Raw genomic sequence first — 26,358 nt, 5'->3', positions numbered from 1 at the left:
CCAAAAGCTACACAACTTTCCAGATTCCGGTTAGGAGAAGGCATTGGTACACTTTTCTTTCAAGAGATACCAACAGGGAAACCCTACCAGCTGCTGGTGCTGCAAGTTGGAGTAGAAACATGTAACACAGGAACAGAGTATCAGAAGCCACAAACATCTCCCATAACACGGTGTATTAAAGAAAAGAAAATATATGATCGGCCTGGTCTGTTCTGAGACCGTGCTTGGGTGAAACCAAAGGTGAAGGCTCCCAAAGAGAAGGGAAAAGCTGTCTGAGGATGGATGAGGGCTCCCAAAGCGAAGGGAAGAGCTGTCTGTGGAGGGATAAAATGGCATCTTGCCTGCTCACAAGGTACTCACAGGTACACTGAGCCCCTGTGTCAGCTCCAAGGGGACGTGGTGCTGATGCAGGATGGGGCCCAAGTGAGTGTCGAGATGCCACAAGGCAAGTGCTGGGAGAAGGGTTGCAATGCCATCAGCGATGTCCAAAGGGAGGACTTGCTCCGGTCGGAAGCAACATGAACATCATGATGGCCTGAACCCCACGGAGGTGCTAATTTCACCTCCAGCTTATCCTGAGGTTTGTATTCTCACGGATTGTCTTTTCCCCCTGGAAAATCATTTATTCCAAGCAAGGAGAAACTTGTCCATGAGCCACCCACCCTAGGACTGATGCCACTGTGAGGGTCCAAGAGCAGACCTGAGCACGCAGCTCTGCCAATCATATATTTTGGGTAAGTATGAGAGAATGAAAGTCAGAAGAGGTAGAAGGCAGAACGCCTGCACACGGGCAGGTTTACTGTCACCATGCAAAAGCCTCTTTCAAAACAACCCCAAAAGGTTTTTCATGCAAGAGCATGCAAAAAGAAAGGCAGCAGCAGAAGAGGAAGAAACAGGTTCAGCGCAGATGCAGGTCTAGGCAAACGCAACTGAAAAAAGCTTCAAGTTCATACAAACCTCCAACATTAAATTGCTATGCCTGATATAAATGTTTTCACCATCTAGCCTCTTTGATCTCTTCTGTGAAAATGAAAGAAAAGGGGGGAACAAAACAAACAAACAAAAAGCACAACAAATTAAAACGTTGTTCTGGCGGGCTCGCTACATCGGCAACTTAAAACGTGAACTGAAGGTGGGGAGCGCAGCGCTGAGCGTGGGGGCACCTCCACCAGCAACGGGGGGGGGCCTGCTCATGGACAATAGGGACATGGAATGAGTCTGTTAAAGAGACAGCTCCCAGGGGGGTCTTGGCTTTTGCCTTCATTTGTAGTGCTCAGCACAAAGGGACAGGTCACAGGTTTGCTGGGGGAGCCTCACACATCCCTCAGAGCACTGAATGCGCACCCCAGTGTAGGAGGTGTAACCTTTACATGGCCTCAATGTGTAAAGCAACTACACCTTAACCACATTTCCCATCTTGGGCATGTCCCCTATTACTTAAAAAGCCATTTTAATTGCAATTCCTGCAATGCACACTTACAGTTTCTTTGGTTTCTACCTGAATTTGTTACAAAGAAGGTAAATTTTATCGATCAACCCAAGAGTGATTCTCTTGAACGTTCAACATGCATCATTTTAGCAATCAGACTGTCAATGGGACAAAAAGCTATTGTTTTTAAAATCAGATGTTTGATTCAAGGCCAGGTGGGACGGGGCCTGGAGCAAGCTGCTCTAGTGGAGGGTGTCCCTGCCCCTGGCAGGGGGTTGGAAGTGGGGGAGCTTTAAGGTCCCTTCCAACCCAACCCATTCCATGATTCCATGATAGTTGTAGTTTAATAAAACAACAACTAAACCCCAACCCAAAGCTCACGAAGAAAGTGGAGCACTGTCTTTTTAAACAGGTTACGGATGCATGAATGAGATGGCAAATTTGTTTGGAGAGAGGGTAGAACTGCTAACCTTCCTCATCCTTATCAGCTCTTCCTCTTTCTCTGCAGGCTGCTGCTGGTGGGCAGTGATAAGGAAGAGAAAAAAAGAGTTGTTGGTTCATTTAACTCTGTTGAACCTCACTGTTAAACCTTAAAAATAACATGTGAGCAACCTAACTGAGTTCTGAGCACAAACCTGGGGCTGGGCACCATTCGTGGTGGGTGCTGTGACCTCAGTGTGTGTTTTCCTCACCTACATTTGAGAAATAAATTGGTAAAAACATTCCTTGTTAGTCGAGTTGTTTCAAGAGCCCCTTTAGTTTCAAACCCCATGGAGCTGGTTTTGAAACTGGTGAACATGCAAAAACCACCATGCAGCTCTCCAGAAGGAGTTAATGACACCACAGCTCTGTTAGTTACCAGCACATCTACAGTAATTCCTGTCTGCATTGGAAACCAGTGCTCTCCAGTGCTTCCCAAGAAGGGCTTCCCACTTGCATGACAGCTTTGCCAGGCAATGTTTTCCAATTTCACTTGCAGCTGGATCTCCCAGTGGAATCCAGACCAAAGCAACATGCTCAAGTCAACAGAGAGCTTCTCAAGACCAGAGCCTTATTTGCTATGCACAGGTTAGGATGTTCACAGAGTCAGTCAGAAAAGACTACGGACAAAACCAAGCCTAACGTCAAAAACTCAGCTCTTTTATGGGCCATAAGGAGGGAGCCAAGTGTCTTAACACTTTAAGGGAAGTGTTTTAGGGAAGCTGGATTGCCAGATCCTCTGCTGGCAAATGCAGAGTAACGACAGTGGGTGCTAAAAGTGATGCAGCTACTTTGAGAACCAGGGTAAATTTGGCACGTTCAAATCCACAATTTCCTCCCACATCTCTATTTGAAGAAAAAATAAACCCAATGTTTAAGTATTTAGGGGAAAATCCCTGTAATAAGTGAGGTGGGATGAATCTAATAGACTTGCTCTGTTTCATACAGGGAGGTGAGCAGCAGTGTAGGAACAGCATTGCAGGATGTGCCAGGAGGCACACTCATTGTGCCAGCATGGAGATCCCGTCAGCATTTCCATTTAAGAATCACTGGTCACACAGTGATCCATGACATTTTTGGAAGCAACTGTCCTTTCTACACCTCCATCTCCTTAATGAATAGTGATTAATCACCTTAATCAACAGTGATTTCCCCTGGAATATGTGATACAAGACCCACTGTGGGATAGCTTATAGCAAACTGGCTCCAGTAGTGCTGAGAACAGCTACATATGGCAATATTCTTTCTCAAGGCGTCCACCTCTGCTGCAACACTGGAAGGTTCCAGTCAATCAGATTAGCAGAATATCAAGGATACTGTAATAGGGACAATAACTGTGCATATTCTTTTGACTTTGGAGAACACCACACATGGATCAACCCCAGCAGAGGGCTCAGTTGTAGAAAGATCAAACAGTGTTTAAATAAATGTACTTTAAACAATACCCCCCCCCCCCAATAGTGCCATTCACAAGGGAAGTTGCAGTTCAGTTTGCAGGAAGGTACTAACAGCTCTCCCAGAGAAAGCCTATCAATGTGAAAAACACTCACATTCAGGCGCTGGGCTGGGACCAGATCCATATCACCCATTTCACTGGAATTGCCTCCTGCTGTCATACCAGGAATCAGAGAGAGCCTGGCGATGGGTGAGCCCTAAACGCAAGTCCCAGGAACTCGCGTGCAATTCTTGCCAGCTTTTCTTAAAGCAAGTTGCATTTGGTTTGCCTGCAACCGCCAAAACCCAGCTGCCCTGGACCTCCTCCTTCAGGGATGGGATTTCCCTGGGATCCAGATCCCTGCCCCTCAATCCCACCCCATGGGTGAGGGATAACCCCCTCACCAGTAGGGTGGGGAAGATGGACAGAGCTGCTGCTCTGGGGTGGCGTTTAGAGCCAATGCTCCACCTGAGCACAAATGCAGCCTCTTCCAAGGACACACTGGTGTGACCTACCTTTGATGCATCAGCTGGCTCTGGCTTGGCTTTCTCTGCTGGGATTTCTTCACGTCTCACGTCAGGTTTTGCTGCTTCTTTCTCTATTTTATAGGCAGCAGCCACGTCCTTCACGTCGGGCTTCGCTGGGGCTGGTTCTGCAGCGTGGGTCTGAGCGATGGCCGGGGCAGAGGTGGGACGGGGACTCCTCTCAGGGGTTATCACAGCTGCTGCTGAGCGTATGGGGAGAGAGACAGGGATGAAGTTCACAACAGGAAACGGTGCCAAAGTGTAGGCAAAGTCTTTCCAAATTACAGTGCTGATGTTCAAAAAGAAAGGGAGGAAGAGGAGGAAAAAGGAAAAAGAAATCAAGATGTTTAGCAAAGCAGCTTGTGCATTTAGTATGGGAAAAGTTGCGATTATTTTCCTTATGGCTGAAATCAAATCAAATCCCACAACAGATGGTTTCCAAAAAGCAAGCTTGCACTCTGCAGAGAAGCCACACCAGAAAGGTGAATCTATCTGTGACACTGTGCCATCAGTTTCTGGGTCCTCCACACACCACTGACACAGAATCCACTCCCAGTGCAACCATTAAAATGGAACCACTTTGAGCTGTGGTGAGTTCTTGAAGCATTGGCATCTCCTCAACCAGGAATGGATGGTTTCTGGAAGGGCAACACAGGCTTTCCCCCACCTTCCCCATCTTTTCAGCAATTCAAAGGAAAGAACAATCAAGGATTGCTCTATAAAACCTCACAGCAACTTCCAGGTGGGTTTCAAAGCAGGCTGGGGCTGCGTGTCCGAGATAGGTATCTCCTGATGCAGCCCAGAGCAACACTGCCAGAAGATACCCATCATCTCCAGATCAGTGACAGTGCAGAAATGAATAGCATGCTGCCAAAACTCATCTTCCTGGGGGATGAGAGTCTTCAATACAAGCACTTGGTACACACAAAATCAACTGCCTTCTCCTTTCTTTCCATTCCTGATTTCCCAGTCAGTTCCCAACCCCTGAAAAGTCTGACACCTCCAAAATATTTAAGCCTGTGTGACAAAGCAAGCCCCAACTACTTCACTGTGCATACCTATAGATGCAATGAGCCTATTGAGTTCTCCTGATGTTGGCTTTCATGGCCATTCCACTAAAAATACACCTTAGTTACGTGAATTCATTCATAGAATTACAAAGTGGTTTGGGTTGGGAAAAGAAAACCCAAACCACTGCTGCCATCTCCATTATCTCCCCTGCTCTTCAGCACAGCAGTTCATTTCTGTGAGCCAGACATGGTGTTATCCTTTCAGAAGGACACTGGGTGCTGTGTCCTGGTGTATTTATGCCACAGAAGCGGTGACAGCCGCTGGGGAGGTTGTATGGAAGGTTGGTGAGGTGGCAGGGACAGCAGGGACAATGAGGATGCTGGGTGTGCAAAGCCATCACGGTGGTACCTGACTCCTTTGGGACCAGTTCTAGTTCTCTCATCACCAGCATTTTTTCTTCTTCCTCCTCTTCAATTGGGCTTATCTCAACAATGCCAAGAGCACGTTTGGCTAAAAGAGTTACGGATGTGTTAAAAAGCCACCTCAAAGATGAAGCAGCAAAGGCAATGCTGCCACCAATAAATCCACACAGCCACCTCTCCTGCTTCTCTCAGTGCTCAGAAGCATCAAGACACACAGGAAAGACACCCACAAGTACCAAGCTTTTCCTTTGCCATCCAGTGATGAGTTGTGTGCTGTTCAGAACTGTGTTACTGTAGTCACATTTTCATGATTAACCACCTTTGGCTATTTTGACACATGACAATTTAAACACACCACTCCAAACTACGAGATATAAAATACCAACCATCATCGTCCTGGCCAAGGAAATGGTCCCTACTGGGAACAGAAGTGTTAAGAGGAAGAAAAAGTGCTGGAGGTGAATGCAAGGCAGGGGCAGCTGCAGCAGGAGAAGCCTGGATGTGCTCAGGTCTGGCACAGGCTGATGTCCACTCTGCTGCAGCCCGTTCCACGAATACCCTAGAGGGGAAGCACAGGGGCTGGTTTTGTGGTTTTCATGATCAAATGAAGAGGTAAAGTTCCCAGTTAGTTCCTCCATGGCTTCAGTCTCCTCCTCCTGCAATGAACTCTGCAATCAACTCTGTGTTTAATTATGATGAGGGTGTATCTGTCTGCAGCAGTAAAGCTGCTCGGAAATCCCGCCCTGGGCAGGGAAGAATCAGGTTCCCTAGCAAATAAATAGAGCAGAGTGTAGGTGACCTCCAGCATCCTGGCGCACACAACCTGATGTTCAGGCACTGCATGTTCCTAGAACTCAGAGGAATGCACCTTTCCAGAAGGGACAGCGATAGAGGAATGTTAAGAGGCCACTGCACACTCAACTCAGCACACAGGCACACAGCCAAGCCACGGCACAGCACCTCAGACACACGCCGATAAAGCAGCACTCATGTATTACAGCACGCTTGCAAAGCTGGGTGTGATTTTAATGGCAATGAACACCACCACAAACAAGGTAACCTCCATCCTACAGCACTGCACCACATCAACCCAGCGGGTCACAGCACGGGCAGCACCCTGATGCCGAATGCCACTGTGGCTGTACCTGACCACGTCCGCAATGGCTCTGGTGACTTTGGCTCGGACACAGGAACCTTAACCACCACTACCTTGTCCTCCTTCTCCTCCTCCTCTGCAATGGGCTTCATTTGGAAAGTTTCAAGTGCATATTTGGCTAGAAAGAGGTTTGCATGTGTTAACGGAGCGGCTGGACGACTGCACAGACACACGACAGGCACCACAGCAGAGGAAAGAGCAAGAGGAGATCCCACTCCAAGGCAGTGGCAGAGAACAGCAAGGACGTTTCTAAACCAGGCAGCTTGGTAATTATTTTCCATCACACCATTGCTATCAATCCTTGTAGTGCTGCCAGACACAGGCCCAGGATGCAGAATGACTGGGGAAATGAACAACACTTTGTTGTAAGCTTTGCAGGCTCCTTGCCCAGGCAGGGATATGGGGGGACACCTGATGGCTCTGGAGTGTTGTGCTCTGCCTGCAGAGTGCTGCAGTGGGGAGGTGCAGGTGCTGGCTGGTAATATAGAATCATACAATCACAGCATGGTTTATGTTAGAAGGGACCTTAAAGCTCATCCAGCTCCAACCCCTGCCACGGGCAGGGACCCCTTCCACTGGAGCAGCTTGCTCCAAGCCCCTGTGTCCAACCTGGCCTTGAGCACTGCCAGGGATGGGGCAGCCACAGCTTCTCTGGGCACCCTGTGCCAGCGCCTCAGCACCCTCACAGGGAAGAGCTTCTGCCTAAGAGCTCAGCTCAGTCTCCCCTCGGGCAGGTTAAAGCCATTCCCCTTGGCCTGTCCCTACAGGCCCTTGTCCAAAGCCCCTCTCCAGGTTCCCTGCAGCCCCTTTAGGCACTGGAGCTGCTCTCAGGTCTCCCCTTCAGGAGCCTTCTCTTCTCCAGGCTGCCCCAGCCCAGCTCTCTCAGCCTGGCTCCAGAGCAGAGCTGCTCCAGCCCTCACAGCATCTCCAAAGCCTTTGTCTGGACTCTAACATCCAGGCTCCTCTAGATAAAAACCTATATAAAACCTAGCAGCTTCAACTAAATGTACTTCAAATCTAAATGTTAGGAACACAGAGCCACCTTCCCATGTGCAGAATTATCTCCAGCCCCCATGCACCACAGGCTTTTGCTATGTAAGTGATGAAGACTGCAAGTATTTGACAATGCCGCTGCTGTGATACACTTATTAGTAGTCAAATATTCTGTTGTACCTACATGCCTCTTCAGGGCATTAATATGTATCAGTATTACTTATCTTAAGAGAAATATAAGCTCCAGGTAGCAAAATGGGTGGCATTTCTCAAAGCCCAAAGAAAACCCATTGGAAAATGGCAAGCTGGTCCCGGGATGAAGGATTTCAGAAGTTTCACAAGAAGCTTCAAGATCAAACTTTCACGTTTGCTAATCCACATTTACAAAACCACCCAACCTTAACAAGGAGACAGTCCTCAAGGGCCAGCATGGCCTCAACTTTTCCCCATCTCCCCCTGGAATTACAGTCTAATGAGGTGCAAGGCAGAGACTGAATGAGTCTCCAGAGCCTGGGCTCTGCTGGGCTCTCTGTCCTCTGACTGCAAAACTCTTCTTGCAAAGGAATGAGAAAAGAAAGCCACCAGATTTGGTGACACTTTGAGTTGTCAGGACCAAGCATATAAAGGACAGGAAAGGTGCTGCAGAAAGTTGTAGCCACCACCACCACAGCTATACCTGGCTTCTCTCGGATCTGATCCACGGGTTTTGGTTCAGGAACCTCAACCACCACCACCTCCTCCTGCTTCTCTTCCTCTATGGCTCTGAACTCAACTTTTTGAGTCGCACGTTTAGCTGAAGAAATGGGGCACATGTTAAGGACTGCCCACACAGCAGGTGCAAACAGGCTGCAGACTTCAATGGGGACACAAGCGTGACATTCACAAAAGCTGCTCTTTTCCAAGCTCTGGCATTCAGGTGTGGGATTGCAGCATGGATTCCTCTATACATCTGGGGTTATACATGTCTACAGGGCATGGCCAAGGGGCAACAACACTGCTGGTCCTTTTGCCCCTGTGCATCATGCCTGGGTAACCTCACACACTCGGATTACAATGAGTTGGCATCTTGCTTTGCTGAGGTACAGAGCTCAAGCCAAGCAGCCCTTCCCCTCCCAGCTCCAAAGCATGAAGCCCAGGCTCGGATGTCACTGAGCCCTGTAAACCCATGTCAGGAGCAGGGGCAGCCTGGCTGCTGCTGGCCACAGGAAGCTGGGGCAACCCTGCTCCCTCCCAGGCTGCAGCATGACTGCAGGGCGCAAAGCAACGCTGCTCCTGCTCTGTCAGGTGCTCCTCGGGCAAAGGGATGCTCCCCTTTCCCTGGATCCTGATTTTACGAGCACCTCACAATCCAGATGACCTCCACTGGCCTGCTGCTATCTGGCTCTTTTAAAAACATCAGGGATAAGCCCACTTGACTGAGAGGCCACAAGCTTCAGCATGAGCTGAAAACAGTGAAAAAGTTTCAAACAGTTCTGGCAAGAAAAACTATGTAATTTCAACAGCTCAACAAACCCCAGAACAGATCAATTCCTGATTCGCTAAAAGGAAAATGCCTTGAGATGGAATGAGGAAATATCTTTACATGCAGAACTTTGCCATGAGCCTTCAGCACCCTCCTACATCCTTTTTGTCAGTCAGTTCTCACTGGTACTACTAGCAGCTTGCGTTTTACATCCAGGTCTCGTAGTAAAGCGAGGAGCTATGGGTTGGGGTTTTTTTAAAGCAGGGAATTGAGGTGGTATTGAAGGATTATGTCAGCATCCTGCTGAATGCAGGCATGGAGGGGGAAGAGCACCACACTCACCTCCATCCAGGCTCCTGGATGCTCGCTTACTTGCCGTGCGCTCGAACTGGGGCGCAGGGCGGTCGATGAGGGCACTCGCCTGCCTCGTCTGCGCCTGCGTCCGCCCGCTGTAGCGGAACTTGGAGCCCAGCGCCAGGAACCTGCTCTTTGGGATGGCCTCGGTGGAAGTCAGCCTGGAAACCAAGCACACGGGTTAGAAACCAGGCCTGCAGGTGCAGGAAGCAGCAGGGGAAAAGAAATTCAAATGCAAATTGGTCTCCTGCATACATTTGACTAACAAAACAACCTGCACGAGCAATAACCCCACATCTACATGAGACAGAAGACCTCTGCCTTATCACATAGAACGGGTTGGGTTGGAAGGGACCTTGAAGCTCATCCAGCTCCAACCCCTGCCACGGGCAGGGACCCCTTCCACTGGAGCAGCTTGCTCCAAGCCCCTGTGTCCAACCTGGCCTTGAGCACTGCCAGGGATGGGGCAGCCACAGCTTCTCTGGGCACCCTGTGCCAGTGCCTCAGCACCCTCACAGGGAAGAGCTTCTGCCTAAGAGCTCAGCTCAGTCTCCCCTCTGGCAGGTTAAAGCCATTCCCGTGGCCTGTCCCTACAGGCCCTTGTCCAAAGCCCTTCTCCAGGTTTCCTGTAGCCCCTTTAGGCACTGGAAGCTGCTCTAACATCTCCGTGGAGCCTTCTCTTCTCCAAGCAGCCCAGGACACAGTTATTCTTCTGAATCTTATGAAACTGCCTAGAAATCCATTGCAATGTACGTATTTAACGTCTCTCAAGCATTTCACTCCAGATTTTGTGAAGCCCTAAGGACCTCAGGAGTGCTCATTTTCAGCAGCTAATCTAAAGCATCAGTTGGTCAAAGTGAGCCCACCAGTCAAAACCCACCTGAAAAACGTGTGATGCTCAACACAGACTTTCCACAGTTTCTTTGCTGCCCGGTAACTTGGGAGCTTGAACCCAATTGTACTTTCATACTGTTCTTGCTGCAGAAAACATAAATATTAGCAAGAAATGTGGCAGGAGCCCAGTCCCCAGCCCATCTTCCCATTGTGCTGCAGCACAAACTGCTGGTCTAGCCCAAGAGCAGCTGAACTCACTCCACAGTGTGAGGGAGGAGCTCAGGTGTGACCAAAGACCACAAGCTTGGCCACAAGCCTGAGCATCTCTCCTGATGCACAGGGATTTGCAGAGCAATGTGCTGTGGGTTTTGCAGCCATTCAGACTCACTTAACCCCCATCACACTGCCCAGCTGCAGGACGGGGTTGAACATTGACTTCCCTGCAAGGCTGGGTCATGACAGTTGAAGCAGAAGGAGGAAGAAGAGGAGGAAAGAGGCAGAAATCCCATTGCAGCCTCTTTCTCCACTGTGTTTCCAGCAACCAGGCTGCTGCAAGGATCTCCCCATTCATAAGAGGCAGCATCAGAGGGAAGCCTCCCCCTGGCTGCTGCAGGCTCAGGGCTCTGTATTTGTAATTATTCTTTTGGTTGTAAATGAAAAGAGACCAAGAGCCTTCGTCTAGCCCTGCCTCCAAGAATGGAGCTAGTCCTCTCCAATTCCAACTGTGAACTTCCCACGGGTTTCCTCGGGATGCTGGGAGTACCACGCGGTGCCAGGAGGTGGTGCTGGATGACACCTTGTTCAAACTGTCTCCCGCTGGTTTATAGCTCCAGCCAGCTCAGTGCGCTCAACCCGAACTTAACACCAAGCCAGGCTCAGAAACCCGACAGAGGCTGAAAATGCTCACTCAAGAGAACGGCTCCCTCCCTCCCCGCAGCACGCACACACGGTGGGGGTAACCAGAAGGCAAATAAAGAAGAGCCGAGCACCAGGAAGTCAGAACTTGCCTCCCCTGGGCGAATCTTGATGAAGAAGCTGCTGCGCTTATAGGAAATCTTCAGGACTTTGGGCCACGGGAAGCGGTTGATTCTCAGTTTGTCCTTGTAAACCAGAAGGCCACTGGAACAGACTCCCAGAGTGATGTCCACTCCTTCCAAGTCCTGGGAAAGCAGATGAGGTTTAAGCAGTGATGGGGTTACAAGTTTCAGGTCAATATCTGCCTTCAAATGAGCCCTTTGGTCTTCTGATGCCATCTCCCCACCACCCCGACTTCAGGTTCCAGCTCCTTTGCTTTTCCTTCATATTTCTCCTTCCAACCCCTCCCTTCTGCTCTTTTCCTGATGCTGTTTGCTTAAAGGGTTCATCTCGAGTCTGTCCTGCATTTCCCTGAGCACAGTGGCTCATGTTGCAGAGTCAGAGCTGTACATCCTAAGAGCAAGGACCTGTCTACATCAGGAGCTTTGTAAAGCTTCCTGTAACAAATAAGTAATAAGCAATCAGGAAGCATCACTTCAAGAGTGCTTGAGGCACTCGTGTTGCGTGTCAGAGTTTCCCTACTTCCTCTGTCTTTCAAAAGGAGCCTCCTCACATTGGTAAACTCGCTCCTGGCAAGGGAAGGATGAGTCTAGTTACAAACTCCACAGGCAGGTGCACACACGCCGATTCTCACCTTGGCTTGGTGAAGGTCGACTCCATACATAGACAGCTTTTTTGCATTCTCCAGGAACTCCAGGTCTGCTTGGGCTGGAGTCATGGATCTGGGGAAAGAAAGAAAGAAAGAAAGGGATTGGTACTCCCCTACCTGTTGCTTTTAGCAGGGGACCGATCAGACTTCATGAAACCATTCACTTGTTGCATTTTCTTTTGCTGTCAATACAAATTTGTGCCCAGATGTAGATATATAAATATAGATATTTATGTCTAATTTAGGCCAGGTTGGACAGGGCTTGGAGCAAGCTGCTCTAGTGGAAGGTGTCCCTGCCCATGGCAAGGGGTTGGAGCTGGATGAGCTTTAAGGTCCCTTCAACCCAAACCAGGCTGGGATTCTGTGATGAACTGTTATATTACTGTGAACGCACAAATTTCTGCTTTGAGCCATCCTCCTGAACCAGATGCACTTTATCCCTGTGGCTGCACAGACACTGGAGAAGAAAGGGAGGAAGTGCAGCAAGAGACACAAAACTTGATTCAGTAGAAGAAGCAATCGCAGGCAAAGGGTGATGGGTCTCATGGGTACCATCCTCCCAGCCCTCCTGCCTCCAGACCTCCCAAACCCAGCTATTGTTCTCCAGACCCCAGGCTAGGACAGCTGAGACCCCTCAGCAGTGATTCCTATGGGGCAGAGCAGATGAATGAGCAGTTTCTGGGAGCAGATGGTGCCCTGTCTGCAGGAGGAGCAACACAACTTCACTTAACAGCAGCATCCTGCTAATGGAGGATTAGCAACGTTCTTGTTAATAAGTTTCCGGGGTGCAAGGTACATCTAGCAGCTCTGCTGGGAGAGAATTCAGCTGTATCCACTTCATTCTGTTCCCTGCTTTGACGTCTCCTTTACTGAGCACTCACATACATCTTTTGTGAGATGTAAAGAGAGGTTTTAGCAGGGGGAGACAGGGCAGGCAAAGACAAATGTGAGGACAATCCTCTAGGAAAGACCTGGAGCAGTCGCCCGACACATGCCTTGTGCTTTGCAGGTAAAGTAGCAAGAGATGGAGCATGACTTAGCAGAGTTTCCCCACTGAAAACCCTCTGACAGTTTAATGTCCACAGAATACAGACCAGAAATTACACAGGGTACATGTTGCTTCCTCCTGCATACTCTAGCAGATTAAATATAACTCCATCCTATGCCTTCAAGTATCCTTCTAATGAAGCCATGAATAATTCAGCAATGAGATCTGCCACTTCTAGCACAGCTAATGGCCTTTGACTCCAAGTCATGAAGCTTGTCAGCAGCCCAGGACTTATTTTCCCTCATTTCCTCTCCTCTCAGTGCAAATGGAGGGGAATCAATTGAAAGTATTGATCTGGGGGGGTTGAGCAAGGTGTTAATTGTAGCTCTGGTCACAGCTGGAGGTACACGTCCACCCTTTCCTACTGCACTTGGGTTATTAGTTCCCATCTGCCTGCAAGCGGGTCACATCTTTGCTCTGTTCTTGTTACTAGTGCGTCAACCAACAGCTTTTCACAGGTCAAAAGGCTGAAGGTTGAAGGCTTTGATATTACCAAGTGGTTCTATGGGCTTTTTTCCCCCATAAAACCCAGATGTATCACTGGGAGAGCGCAGAAGCTGCTGCCCGGCCACTCTGCGCTGCAGCCCTCTGCACTTCTGCAACCTGAGCTCTTGAGAGCATCTATGAAAATCAGCTCAAAGTAAGATAAGGAAGAGGCAGGCAAACACCCTGAGGATAAGCTTAACCACAGGTTTCTACCTCCTGCATCACCTGGAATACTTCCATATTAGAGAAGTGTTACTCACTAAATGTGGCAGCAGAAAACCCCAAACACGCTGTAGGCTACAGAGTGTGCACACAAAGAGATGAGATGTGATCCAACCAGACTGCAACCCAAAAACTACATAAATCCCACAGAAAACATTCAAAGACAAAGGGAAGGTAAAACCAACCAAACTTTGTCTTTTCACATGAAATAAACCCCGCTTTCATGGCTACACTGTTGAAGAGCACCTTACCTGTATGTTTTGTGAAGCTCCACAACCTTCTCCTCCAGCTCTTTTGTCTGGTTTGGGGCCAGTTTGAATTCAGTGATGTAATCTGGGCCGTGCAAGTCGGGATCGTAGTCTCCCAGCTCAGACTGGACCGTGTATGAACCCAGCAGAGCCAGAGTGGCAAAAGAACAGGGCAGCCGCCCCGTGAGGATGTCTTGTCTGAGCTGAAGACACAAGTAATACCTGGGGGAAAAGCAAAATACTACTTACAGAGAACACAGAGAAACTTAAGGATCAAACAGAGTCCAAACTGGCCTTGAACAGTGCCAGGGGTGGGGCAGCCACAGCTTCTCTGGGCACCCTGTGCCAGCGCCTCAGCACCCTCACAGGGAAGAGCTTCTGCCTAAGAGCTCAGCTCAGTCTCCCCTCGGGCAGGTTCAAGCCATTCCCCTTGTCCTGTCCCTACAGGCCCTTGTCCCAAGCCCCTCTCCAGGTTTCCTGCAGCCCCTTCAGGCACTGGAGCTGCTCTAAGGTCTCCCCTTCCGGAGCCTTCTCTTCTCCAGGCTGCCCCAGCCCAGCTCTCTCAGCCTGGCTCCAGAGCAGAGCTGCTCCAGCCCTCGCAGCATCTCCATGGCCTCCTCTGGCCTCACTCCAGCAGCTCCACATCCCTCTTGTGCTGTTGCCCCAGTGCTGGATCAGGGCTGCAAGGGAGGATGAAGCCCAACATACTGACAACTGATCTCCTTGCTAAGGGATGGAAAAGCACCCAAATGTTAACACTTTGTAGCAGATATTCAGTGCTTTGCTGAGGGAACTCACCTGGTTATGTCCTCTGTCAGCTGCGCAGGGTCCGGGGGGTAGAACTTGACATTAAAGGTAAAATCCCAGGGGCCTCCTGCAATTACAAAGAAGAGCTTCAGAAGAATAAAAGCCCCAAAACAGCTTCGTGACAGGCAGTGGTTATGGCAAAAGCTGGGAATATCCAGCTGCAAGATAGAGCCAACAGATCATTACTTAGTTGCTGCTTAGCAGACAGTGCAAGATACAATTTCATTTACAGGAGCTAAGACAGAAGCAGAAGAAAACAAAGCAGGGCAGGAAAACAGACATGGATAAACCACAGCTTGTGGAGAAAACTTCCATTCAGTGCTAAGAAGCTCAGTTACTCGTGTAGATTTGCAGTGCTTGAAAAGAGGGATTCATGAAGCGAGGTCAGTGCTGTAACTCCATGAGTTAGTACTGGTTTATCACCCAACCCAAGTTTCAAATGTCACCAGCCTAAAGCACTGGGGTGGGCTCAGACCACAGGTTAAACTCAGCACAATACAAGCATCGATCCCTGGATGAAACCAGCACTGAGACAGGAAGAACTTTAGGTATTTAGCTAGACCTAAATGCTTTAATACAGCAAGTCTTGTATAAGCATTAAGTGGAGCAAGAATACCATAATCCCACCTAGAACTGGCATTATGGCATGAACAGTCCAGGTGACTGGAGAGCCTCTCATTTTCTTGAGAATAATCCCATTTACCCATGGAAAATAGTCCTGACCCATCAAGCACTCAGAGTAATTCCCATAGTTACAACTTCCCCCTTCAACACTTGCCCAACATGTTTCTTTCAGCAAGAGGAGACACCCCTGTGCTTGACTCGCTCAGAGACTGATCCCAGTCTCAACCAGGGACGAGGTGGGATGTAGGATTCATGGATTTACAGCTCATGCAACGCCACAACTGGGATTAAACACAAGGCTTGTTGTTTTCATCACACACAGCTCAAACCAAGTTATACCAAGAAGGTATTTTAGGTGGCAGAGGGTACCTAAACCAGCAGACGTTGCTGTACACATATTCATACATTCAACATATACTGAAGTAAAATCAAGTTATTTGCCATTTAACCCATCTCAAGGGAGCAGATTCCACAGGGAACTGGTTGCTCATTACACTTCCTAACTGAATCCTACCTGCACAGCACGGCCAGGGCAGCTCCTGCCCTTTACACACACCCTGCTGTCAGCTCAAAGAGAAGTTGATGAAAGCAGAAGCTTCTACTCCACAGCCCTGCAGCACTTCCCCCCTCATCTGTGCTTAAGGACACACTTTGTCCTGCACCCCTCCAAAAGCACCCATCTAACAGTACTGTACTGTCATAAACCAGGATTTTACTTACATAAAGCAAGATTTCACATTCATAAAACAATATTTTACTTTCATAAACCAGTACTTTACTTTCAAAGGAGTCAGGTTTGCTCCTGAGAGAACACAAAAGCCTCTACAATTTATTTAACTTTGACACTACCCTAATTCAGTGCGAGCAGACCTTAAAATCTAGCTTTGGAAAGCATCTGCTATTTGCCCTGATGCTACTCGAGCTATTCATCATTCCAGTGCCCCTGTTTGGACCTCCAACCAGCCTCAGAGTCCCTCAAACCTTGCTACAGCCCACAGCTTTCCACAGGCTCTCCCAGGCTCCTGTGGGATTTGCCCTGTTCCCACTGGTACCTATTTTCCCATCCTCAAACAAGGAGCAGATCTCCTGTTTCAGCATCACACGGTAGCAAGGACAGCGTGGGTTTGCCCAGGGGGAACACCCCCCAAGCTGTGTTTTCCCAAGGAAATGACATCCTTCCCTAAATCTAGAGCATCACGAAGTACTTGGGAAGACGGGAAAGGATGCACACACTGCTTGAACTTGTGCTGATCCCTGCCAGACACCCTCACTTGAATTATCACCCTTCCTTAAGTTCCCTGAATGGCCCCTAAAGCCACACTTATTTAGGGAAGGAGGGAGGAACCACACACATGCACACCACAAATTCCATCTACTTACCATGAACCTGCTTCTTTATTTCTTTGGCAGGATCCAGCCACGTCTGTAAGAAGATAAAAACATCCCCAGGTTAACAAATGTTCCAGAAACACCAGAGAAACCTGAAAACCCCTAAAAATACAGCAATGGGACATGAATGCAGCCATGGTAACTGGAGAGACGGGGCATTTCTCACAGCTTTACCTCCAGTCTGTGGTCTTGGTGGGTGCATTTCCCACCCTTCATCTATCAGGTACTCATAGGGGAGGAAACAGGAGAAAACAAAGCAGAGCAGAATATCATAGAATCATAGGGTTTGGGTTGGAAAGGACCTGCCAACCCCCCTGCCATGGGCAGACACGCCTCACACTAGACCATGTCACCCAAGGCTCTGTCTGACCTGGCCTTGAGCACTGTCCTATCCCTACAGCCCCTGATGAAGAGCCCCTCTCCAGCATCCTTGTATCCCCTTCAGACACTGGAACTGCTCTGAGGTCTCCACACAGCTTCTCTTCTCCAGCCCCAGTGTTCTCAGCCTGGTTCCATACAGTAGGTGTTCCAGCCCCTGATCATCCTCCTGGCCTCCTGTGAACTTGCTCCAAGAGCTCCATGTCCTCCTTATGCTGAGGACACCAGCACTGCACACAGTGCTGCAAGTGGGGTCTCAGGAGAGCAGAGCAGAGGGGCAGGACCCCCTCCTTTCACCTGCTGCTCACGCTCCTTTTGATGCAGCCCAGGATATGGGTGGCTGCAAGCACACAGCTGCAGGTTGCAGCTACATCCAGCTATGAGCAGCATGTGCACAATACTTGTCTTGGGTTTTTCTCTCCAGAACCTTTCAAAACAGGCAAAGAGGATGCGTGCATTCATTTTAGGCAACCTCTCTCCACACTTACCCCTTCAGAACAAAGATTGCTGAGACTTTCTATCGTTAGCCATGGTTTTTAACTGTCATACAAGTGGAAACATCCAACTGCTGGGCAAGGCTGGAATCTCTTCCAGGAGTGTGACACAAACTCCATCCCTTTTAAGTATGACTCAAGTTTCTTGTAATGATCTCAGCTACAAACTTTAGAAATACATCCTTTTTCCTCCATCTCTGTCATTCGGGGCTTTGTGGGACAGTGGTGCCTACCCTGTAGGAGGTCAGGGCCTGCCCTGCAGAAGGGGACAGAACGATGCTAACAGTGCTGTTGGAGAGCCTACACTAAGCCACCCTCTTCATTTTCAAGCCACCCTCTTCATTTTCACAAGCCCTGAGCAGGATTTGGACATCCAGGTCTCCCGAGGTGAAGGAATTAACTCACTGAATCCCCCAAGCTAATCTGTTTTGACCAGAAGGATGTGTAACTTCACAGCAGCAATATTTAATCTTATCTTTTTACATGCTTGTCCCTCTAACCTATAAAACTGGGGCTATAAACTCCATTTTGAAGGCAGACACACCACTTGCTGTGGTTTTGTGGCCACTCTTTCAGGCAGAGCACCTCTAGGCCCAGGCTGGGGCCAGGACTGCCCATCACTGCCCACGGTGCAGTCGTGCATCCCCAGCACTCATCCTGCACCAGCAGACAATGGTGGGCACAGCAATTAGCAGCACTTTCATCCACACTGAGAAATGAATGGCTGGAAACAATCCCTCCTTTCAGAGCAGGAAGAGCATCAAGCTCTCTTGGTGCTGACCAGCTGCTCTATCTGCTGTCTCACTCTCCTGCTCCCACTGCCACCCTCTGCTAGTCCCATGTGGGAAAATTCCCATCCTCAGGAAGGTTTACTCCATAAAAATCAAAGGGAAATGCCGCATTCAACCCTTCCCTGTCCAGGAATACACACAAGCATCTCTGGTCTGCTCCACGCAGCACTGAGGACAGAAGTTCATCTGTTAGGTTGATCATTTTATAATCTTTTATAAGATTATAGTCTAGTGGAAGGTCTCCCTGCCCGTGGCAGGGGGTTGGAACTGGAGGAGCTTTAAGGCCCTTTTCTACCCAAACCACTCTGTGATTCTATGATCATTTCCACCTGTACATCAGTAACTCACTGTCAGGTCTTATTTGAAGTTAAAGCAGGAGAGAGATGGAGCTTCAGGTTTCAAAACGGTGTCTTCCCCCATCACAGCACACCAGATTTCCACCAAGCAGCTTACTCTGCACTGGAGCTAAACCCACTCCCAGCAGCTTTAGCCTCCCCAGCCCCTGAGTGATCCAGTGCACAGCACAAGCGTGAGAAGCTGAGCTGATCCAAACCTTTTTCTCTCAATTGGATCTAAAAGTGCCCCTTCCCTCCCCCTGCAAGCACACCCAGTTCCCAGAGGTCAAAAACCCAGGTCATACACATGGAAGGAAATTTGACATATACAAAAATACCAGAGACAGTAAAACCAAACCCAAGAGAGAGCTCTGCCTGCCTCAGATAGTGATGGGTGCTATTCTGCCTCTTCATTAACAATTCCCACTTGCATTTATGAAGTATTTAATGCTAAATGTCACAGCCACAGTAACCTGGCCCAGAAGTGGTTCTGTAGGTGAAGCACGGGTACAGTCAGAGCATGGACCAACCTATCTGATCTAAAGGACATAAAAGGGTCCCTTGATTTTAGTTCAGCACACTTTAGGTTTCAGGAAACAGAGCTTGAGTAATTGCTTGAGTTAAAGCATAACCAAGGGTTTAACAGATAAGACACTGCTTGAGTCTAACCAAACAAAGACTGAAACCATATGAGTAAGAGTTCTGGTATGGAGTCACACGTTCCTTTGCAGGGCAAAGTCTTGACTCAAATCTGCTCTGGGTGGCTCTGACCAAACCTTACCCATGCTGACAGCAGCGCCAGGGCAGCCTCGCTTCCTGGGCTACAGCTTCACAAAGCAATGGCATCATTTTGCAGTCAGCTCATAGATAATGACTTTCCTCAAGGTGACAATGCAGGCCCATGTCACTTTTGAACTCAAATCCACACTCCTCTGTCATTTACTCACAACTTCTACCTTCATTTTGGGGAGGACACCAAAAGGAGCTTTAAAGAGAGCTTAAGCACCGCCTCCTCCCCAAGGGAGAGGATCCTGTAAGGAGCTGAACCCACTCGGGCACAGAACACCATGCACCAACAGCTGCTTACCCTGGAGGTTGGTGTGTCCCATATGGCCAAACCAAAGTAGTCTTCTTCCAGGAGATTGAGGTGGTCACAGACTTTCTTAAGGACATCCTGCCCCTTGGCATGTTTCTGCAAACAGAGAGAAGACATTCTGTAGGACGGGCTGGTTTCTGCTGCCCTGGTCCATGGGTGAGGGGAGACAGGGAATGTCATCAAACCACACTGCACTGGCAAGAAAGGAGTCCTGAGGAGCTCAAAATCAGATCTCCTGGTGGCTTCTGAGCAAGGAGCCCTTATAGGAAAGAGCATCAGGCACAAAAACTGAAACCAGAGAAGCAATGAGAACTGCAGTGGGTCTCTGCTACCACCAGCTCCATGTCTGAAGCCCCTCCAAGCTGAACTTCTCAACACAACCCACAAACACCAAGGATTTGTATGGTTTTTCCCTCCCCAAGTACATCCCCCAGGCCCAGGCTACCACACAGTGAGATGTTGATCAAAAGATGATCAAAGTGGGTTATGAAGCTGCTGTTCTCTCCCACTGTAGAGTCTCCCATTTTGGAGGCAACCTGACATATGAGGTTCAGGGAAGAAAACAGCAGCTCAGAACCAAAGACCATCATTTCCATGGCCTTTCCATCAACCCCATCTGCTGCTGCTGGCACCCAGCTTCTCCACTTCTGCCTTATGCACAAAAAGCTGCTTAGCACACAAGTTCTTGCCTCCAGAAATACACTCTGAGCATTCCGAGCATCTCTTTTCTTCTTTCCAAATCCTGCAGAAAGGAACTGGCCCTGGGAACAGCCACGCTTTTAGTCCAAAAGCACGAAGGGAAACACCCCTAAGGCACAAAGCTATAGTAACCAGGAGCAGCTCATTCTATTGAAGGTTTTTCTGGGAAGAAAGTGCAGATCCAGTGACGCAAACTGAGATTTACTGATGCTCCACTTGTGCCCGCAGCTCTCCTGTTAGGCCTATTTGCACAGCAACTGATCTTTGCCTACACTGCTCCAATTCCTTTCCGATTAAGTCTTAGTAAACTCTTCAGCATGATGGAGCAGGATTCTATCTGTGTTAAAGCTGAGGGTACTTGTCAAGACAACAGTGTCTCACCGACAACAGCCCCTCTTAATCCCTACCATGACTCTCTGGACCTACAGAAAGAGACTTACAGCATCCTGCTCAAATCAGGACCAACCACCCCACCATCACTCTCCCCGCAGCAGTGTCCCTGCAGTCTACCAGGATGTAAAGACACCAAACACACACAAAGCCCCAGCGAGGGTGTTGCTGAGGGTGCTACCAGCATTCCAGGGAACATTTCCCTTCCAAGGGCTGCACATACAATTCCTGGCAATGGGAAAGGGATCAGGGCAGCAATGCTCCAAGTGGATCTCAGGCAGCAACAGCAGCAGTGCTGCTACACAAAGGGCCAGCACTGACCTACTTGCCCAGGATCACCCAAGGTAACATCCCTGTGCTTACATCCCTCTCCTGGCCCATTGAGCCAGCAGGACTGGGGAAAACCAAGCTGATGGAGTATGCTTGAATGGGAAGAACTGGATTATTAATATTCCAGACAAGTACTTTCATACTGAAATGGGGATTTCTGTTGGCTTTTTATTGCCCTGGCAGCAAGACAGCCCTGTGAGAGAATGCACAAAATAAAGCAGAAGAAAAGCTCTCAGATGAAGGGGTTTGCACTAAGTCACCATAATCACTTTAAATTGTTTACTGCAAACATATTCAAGTGAAGGCTAAACACTGCACATTGTTCTGCATACCCAGGCTCCTGGAGTTACGTCAGCCAGCAGCCTGGTAAGCAAAGGTACCTTGGGTGAACAGAAAAGCACAAATCAAGCTGCCAACCCATTTCATTCAATGGAAAGGGGAAAAAGGTATTTAGACAAGCCCAATCTAAGACAAAAACCTCAGCTCTAGTCTGGGATACAAATGAAAGGTGAACAGCAAGTAAGGTAATGTCCCCCCCTTTACACAGCAGGGCACCCTGGAAATGGTGGAATAATGAAAACAAGATTCCTGGGCACTAGAGAGTTTTACACCACTAATAAGTTGTTCCAGCTCACAGCAAGATTGTTCTGCAGTAAAGCCTGTCATGTAATTCACTGGCAGCAAATTAGGCTCTTATTAAATCGTGTTTGTGGTGATTTTTCCAGGGAAGGAGAAGGGAGAGGGAAAAGCGGAGAGGCAGTAACAAGCCTCTAAAGTACTTACATCTACAGCACACTCAAAAAGGGTGTCATCCAGCAAGACGACTTTGCAGTACATGTTTCTGTGTCTTTTTACTGCTTTCTGGGCAGCTTTCAAATCCTTGTCTGCTTTGGGCTCCGGAGTCTCTCGCCTGGGCTCTGGCTTGGTGCTCTCTTCTTTCCCTTCCCTTCCTTCCTTGCCCCCGAGGTCTCTGGGGTCCAGGTCCTGGTCGTCCCTCCTCTCCTCCTGTGCAGGCTGAAACCCCACATCGCCCAGGTTGCAAATGAGAAAATGTCAATCCAAAAGAACATCACATGAAATAAGCATTGCAAAGGTGCACGACAGGGCTGGGATCTCACCCCACAATGAGTTATCTGACTTCAATGTGTGAGCTGGGATCCTGGAGCAGCAGTTTGGCTGGGCAAGTGAATGCTATTAATTTTTAAAGCTTTTCAAGTCATTCCCAAGTCTTCACTTAATAAGGGATGTAATAAAATAGAAAAAGGGCTTGATTAGAGGAACCAAGGCAGATTACATCATGCAAATCTTAACAGCAGCACCTTCTGGCCGGTTCTTCCCTGTGAGGGTGCTGAGGCGCTGGCACAGGGTGCCCAGAGAAGCTGTGGCTGCCCCATCCCTGGCAGTGCTCAAGGCCAGGTTGGACACAGGGGCTTGGAGCAAGCCGCTCCAGTGGAAGGGGTCCCTGCCCATGGCAGGGGTTGGAAGTGGATGAGCTTTAAGGTCCCTTCCAACCCAAACCATTCCACGATTCTATCATCTGAGCTGACTGAGCAGCTCTGTGCTAGCAAAAAGGGAAGGCAGCCTTCGTACCACCCTCCCTTTGCCTAACAAAGCACATTGTGAGTCAGTTTAATTCACTAAAATAGCAGCAAGAGCTGCAGTTTGGGGGCAGGAGGAGGAAGGAAGCTGCTTGGGGTTTTTTCACTGCCATTTCAGCAGGTTAAATGAGTTCACAGAAGCTCTGACAAGTGCTGGAAGTGACTCGCTGCAGCAGGAGCACGCAGCCGTGGCACAGCAAGAGCAGAACTCTGCCTTTACAGCCCATCACATCTCATGAAATCAAACCCAGGCACAACTGCACCGAGGTATTTAAAACCTAAATAATGGCCACAAGCTGCTGACTTCTGTTCCAGCAGGGCTGGGACAATCGGGAGCAGGGAATCAGTCAAAGCCAGTGTAATGCCCCTCGGTCAGCATTTATCAAACAGGCAGCACCTCTCCAATGCTGTCACAGCACAAATATCTGCCGAGTGTCACGGTTCAAAAGCCACTGACGTTGAGCTGAAATAAGAGCTAAAAGGAAAAGCATCAATGCTTCATCTGAAGCAAACAGCCCGTGGTGAAGGAAGGCTGTGGTGCACACTCCCATGCGCTCCGAAGCGGAAAATCCAAGTTTAAGAGAGAAAGAAGTGAGGCATTTCCTCTTAAAACACAATTCTGGGCTGCTATTGCCTGAAAATCTTCAGCTCCTCCCCATTGTGCTAATGCCACTCAAGCCAGAGGTACAAAACATGAGCAGAGATCAGCCCATGGCTTTCCCAGGCTCGGAGATTTGGGCAAAGAAAAAGGTGTTATGTGCTACCTCCCCTCCAGCTCTGTCATTTTAAAGAGGTGGATTTACAGCTACAGCTGGCAGTGCTCTAACTTGTCCTATATTGCTCCAGAGTTTGCAGATATGGTTGGATGTGGCTCTGGGCAACCTGGTCTAGTGGAAGACATCCCTGCGCATTGCAGGGGGGTTGGACGAGATGAGCCTGGAAGGTCCCTTCCAACCCAAACTGTTCTATGATGCTGTGTAAGACCTCTCTGGAGCCTGTGCAAAACATAAGGGTAAATAATGCAGATTTCACCACCAATGGGCCATGACTTCAGCAACACAGAGGTTGGCTGGGTTGTAAGAAACCCCCATGTGAGGAGAAGGGACACCCGCCTTTCTCCAGCTCCAGGGAACCACACTAAGTAACAGCAGAGCTTAAACTACCCATGGAGTAAGAGAGAACAGGCAATACTTCCAGATCAGTAACTAGCTGCACTTCGTGTCTCCCTCTGGGTGGCTCTGCAGTTTCTACCACGCTTTAAAAACCTTACATAGAAATGAGCCTGGCTGTAAAGAGCAGCCATCAGACAGCTCCGAGCAGCTGGGCTCAGCCCACGTGCTCTGCAGAAACCCCTGTCTACGTGATGCATAAGCAGAAAATATTTGTATTTGGCAGGCTCAGCACCAGCCTGGATTGCGCAGATGACCAAGGCATCATCCCCACCATGCTTGTAGTCCTTGAAGATGGAAAAACCCTCTCCTAAATCCACTTCCTCTTGCAATCTCCCCTCATGCCACAGACCTGCCTTTCCCCTGCACCACCAAGGACATCCCAATGAGCAAGCTCTGCCATGAATTATGAACTTGAACCCTAGCTCTGATGCGACCTCCCATCCCTCAGCAGAGTGGAGTCAGCACGGGGCATTTTAAGCTCTGCTGTGAAGTGTGAGCACAATTTCAGGAGCAGGTACTTTGCAGGACAGTCTGACACAGGAATGCAAGGGTGGGAAGCACATGATGCAATGCAGGGAGCTCACAAGAGCCTTTCTAGCATCACATGAGCTTTTCTGACCAAGGTTTCCATTCTACGATACCAAGTTTTTATAGTTCTAGCTAAAAAGACACATTTTCCAGCACAGGAGGGAGCACAGCACATGGAGCAGGGTGTTTTACCTGTGTTTCTGCACTGCTTAAGGAATGGAGATCTAGCGATGGATCGGTTTTGAGCTCAGGCTCAGGAGCTGCAATTGGGGCTTTCACCAGGATGTCTTCATCAGGGCTGGCTCCTAATGCGGGGTCTTTCTGGTCACCTCCTGCCTCTTTAGGAGCATCACTGTCTTTGTCCTCTTCGGACACCTGAGACTTTGGCCTCCTGAGAAAGGACGAGAAGAGGCGGGAGAGGCCGCGGCCCTCGGAGGTGCGGCGCTCCTTCTTGCTCTGCTCCTCGGGTGCGGGAGTGTCGCCGTTGGAGGCCTTCTGCTTCAGCCCCAGCACAGGCTGCCCCTCCGACGTCGGCCGAGCCCCTTCCTCTAGGGCAGCCTCTTGCTTCTGTGTTTCAGCAGCTCCCTCCTCCTCCTTGCCTTGCTGCTGCTGCGAGTTGTCAGCCTCCGCCGCTGGGCTCTTCTCTGTTGTCATGATGATGCTGTAAGAGAGGTGCAAATGTCTCAGTCAAGAGCTTTACCCTATTAGGTCTGCATGAAGCTATTCAAACCAAGCCACAAGCACAGACACACCATGTTCACCAGTCACACCTCCCTGTCCTGCCACCCGCAGCCTACAAAGTCATTAAGAGCGAAACCACTCTTTTTTGCTAAGGTTTGCTTTGATAGAAACATCTCTATCGATGTCTGACCATGCACGTTCCACCACGTGGACAACTGACTCCAGACTGTTCCATGTCCTGGCACCAGCTCTGCTGCCTGGCGGAAGCAAATGATTCCAAATGGGAACAAGATGAGGGAAGGGGAGGAGATGGCTGAAGGCCTGGCTCCACAGGGCTGCCCTGAGGTCCTCTTCTCCTCCACGTCACCGTTCCCTCTGGCAGCACAGGCAGTGTGAGCAGAGCAGATGAGGACATGCTCACAACCAGGCAACCTTCCTCCTACCACACCGTGCCAAAACCCCTGATGGCTTGTGGTGTCAGTGTCCTGCACCACTGCAGCTGGAAGGAGGAATCTGCAGGGCTGGAGCTGGATGAGCTTTAAGGTCTCTTCCAACCCAAACCAGGCTGGGATTCTATGACGGGATTCTATGATCTCTGCCTTGCGCACTGGGATAACGTACCATGAAAAGGCTCCAAACCATCTCCATAACAGGGAGCAGGTTTCCTCAGAGCTCTTAAGCTGATGCAATGTTTATTTCAACTTTAGCCTGGGCTGTTGACACAAAAAGATGGAAATCACACGGGAAGGATATTTCAGGTATAAAGAGGACCTACAATAATCGTGCTTTAGCGTGGACAGGGCTAACCTTCACGTGTTGCATCACACGGCTCTACAGCAATAAAGTGCCACTGCTTACACAGAGCAAACAGCACCTAATCCAGTACATGCCTTCGAATGCCCCAGCCCGAGCCCCAGCAAGCAACTGCTCAAAGCACACTGAAAAGTAAGAAGCATTTCAAGGTGTCACCCTCCTCTGTATCACTGCATTCAACTCGGATCTAACTCCTCCCCATCGCCAAACCACCAGAGTGCCTGAAAGAGAAAAGCCCTTTGAGCTTTCCAAAGTACTCCTCCCTTGGGTTTAAGGCAAAAGCTTAACATTACTCCTAATGCTGTGGTTAAAACAAAGCAGCATTGGAGACCTTCACTCCAGTTCTTTCTCCAGCAACACAAATTTCCTGATTTATGAGGTTTAGATCTTGCTTTCCCTCTTTTTAGCAAAGGGAGCTTCTGGAAAAGCAGGAATGGAAACCCAT

General features: G+C 49.2%; 1 protein-coding gene across 1 annotated transcript in view; it reads right to left on the bottom strand.

Moving 5' to 3' along the window:
- Positions 1 to 26,358, bottom strand: part of EPB41 (erythrocyte membrane protein band 4.1) — an 81,227-nt gene that overhangs the window by 23,208 nt on the left and 31,661 nt on the right. Inside the window, exons 2-15 of the mRNA XM_065697875.1 lie at positions 24,612 to 25,080; positions 21,905 to 22,135; positions 19,694 to 19,798; positions 16,600 to 16,642; positions 14,587 to 14,662; positions 13,792 to 14,010; positions 11,770 to 11,857; positions 11,108 to 11,260; positions 10,147 to 10,244; positions 9,255 to 9,427; positions 3,860 to 4,071; positions 2,065 to 2,121; positions 1,900 to 1,941; positions 958 to 1,020 (exon numbers count right to left, since the gene is read on the bottom strand). Of these exons, the coding sequence (XP_065553947.1) occupies positions 958 to 1,020; positions 1,900 to 1,941; positions 2,065 to 2,121; positions 3,860 to 4,071; positions 9,255 to 9,427; positions 10,147 to 10,244; positions 11,108 to 11,260; positions 11,770 to 11,857; positions 13,792 to 14,010; positions 14,587 to 14,662; positions 16,600 to 16,642; positions 19,694 to 19,798; positions 21,905 to 22,135; positions 24,612 to 25,080 (2,029 nt within the window). The remainder of the gene's footprint in view (positions 1 to 957; positions 1,021 to 1,899; positions 1,942 to 2,064; positions 2,122 to 3,859; positions 4,072 to 9,254; positions 9,428 to 10,146; positions 10,245 to 11,107; positions 11,261 to 11,769; positions 11,858 to 13,791; positions 14,011 to 14,586; positions 14,663 to 16,599; positions 16,643 to 19,693; positions 19,799 to 21,904; positions 22,136 to 24,611; positions 25,081 to 26,358) is intronic.

Source organism: Lathamus discolor, chromosome 18 (genome assembly GCF_037157495.1).
Source record: "Lathamus discolor isolate bLatDis1 chromosome 18, bLatDis1.hap1, whole genome shotgun sequence".
NCBI classification, from domain to species: domain Eukaryota; kingdom Metazoa; phylum Chordata; class Aves; order Psittaciformes; family Psittacidae; genus Lathamus; species Lathamus discolor.
Note: the sequence above shows the minus strand (reverse complement) of the source record. Positions and strands in the feature narration are given on the sequence as shown.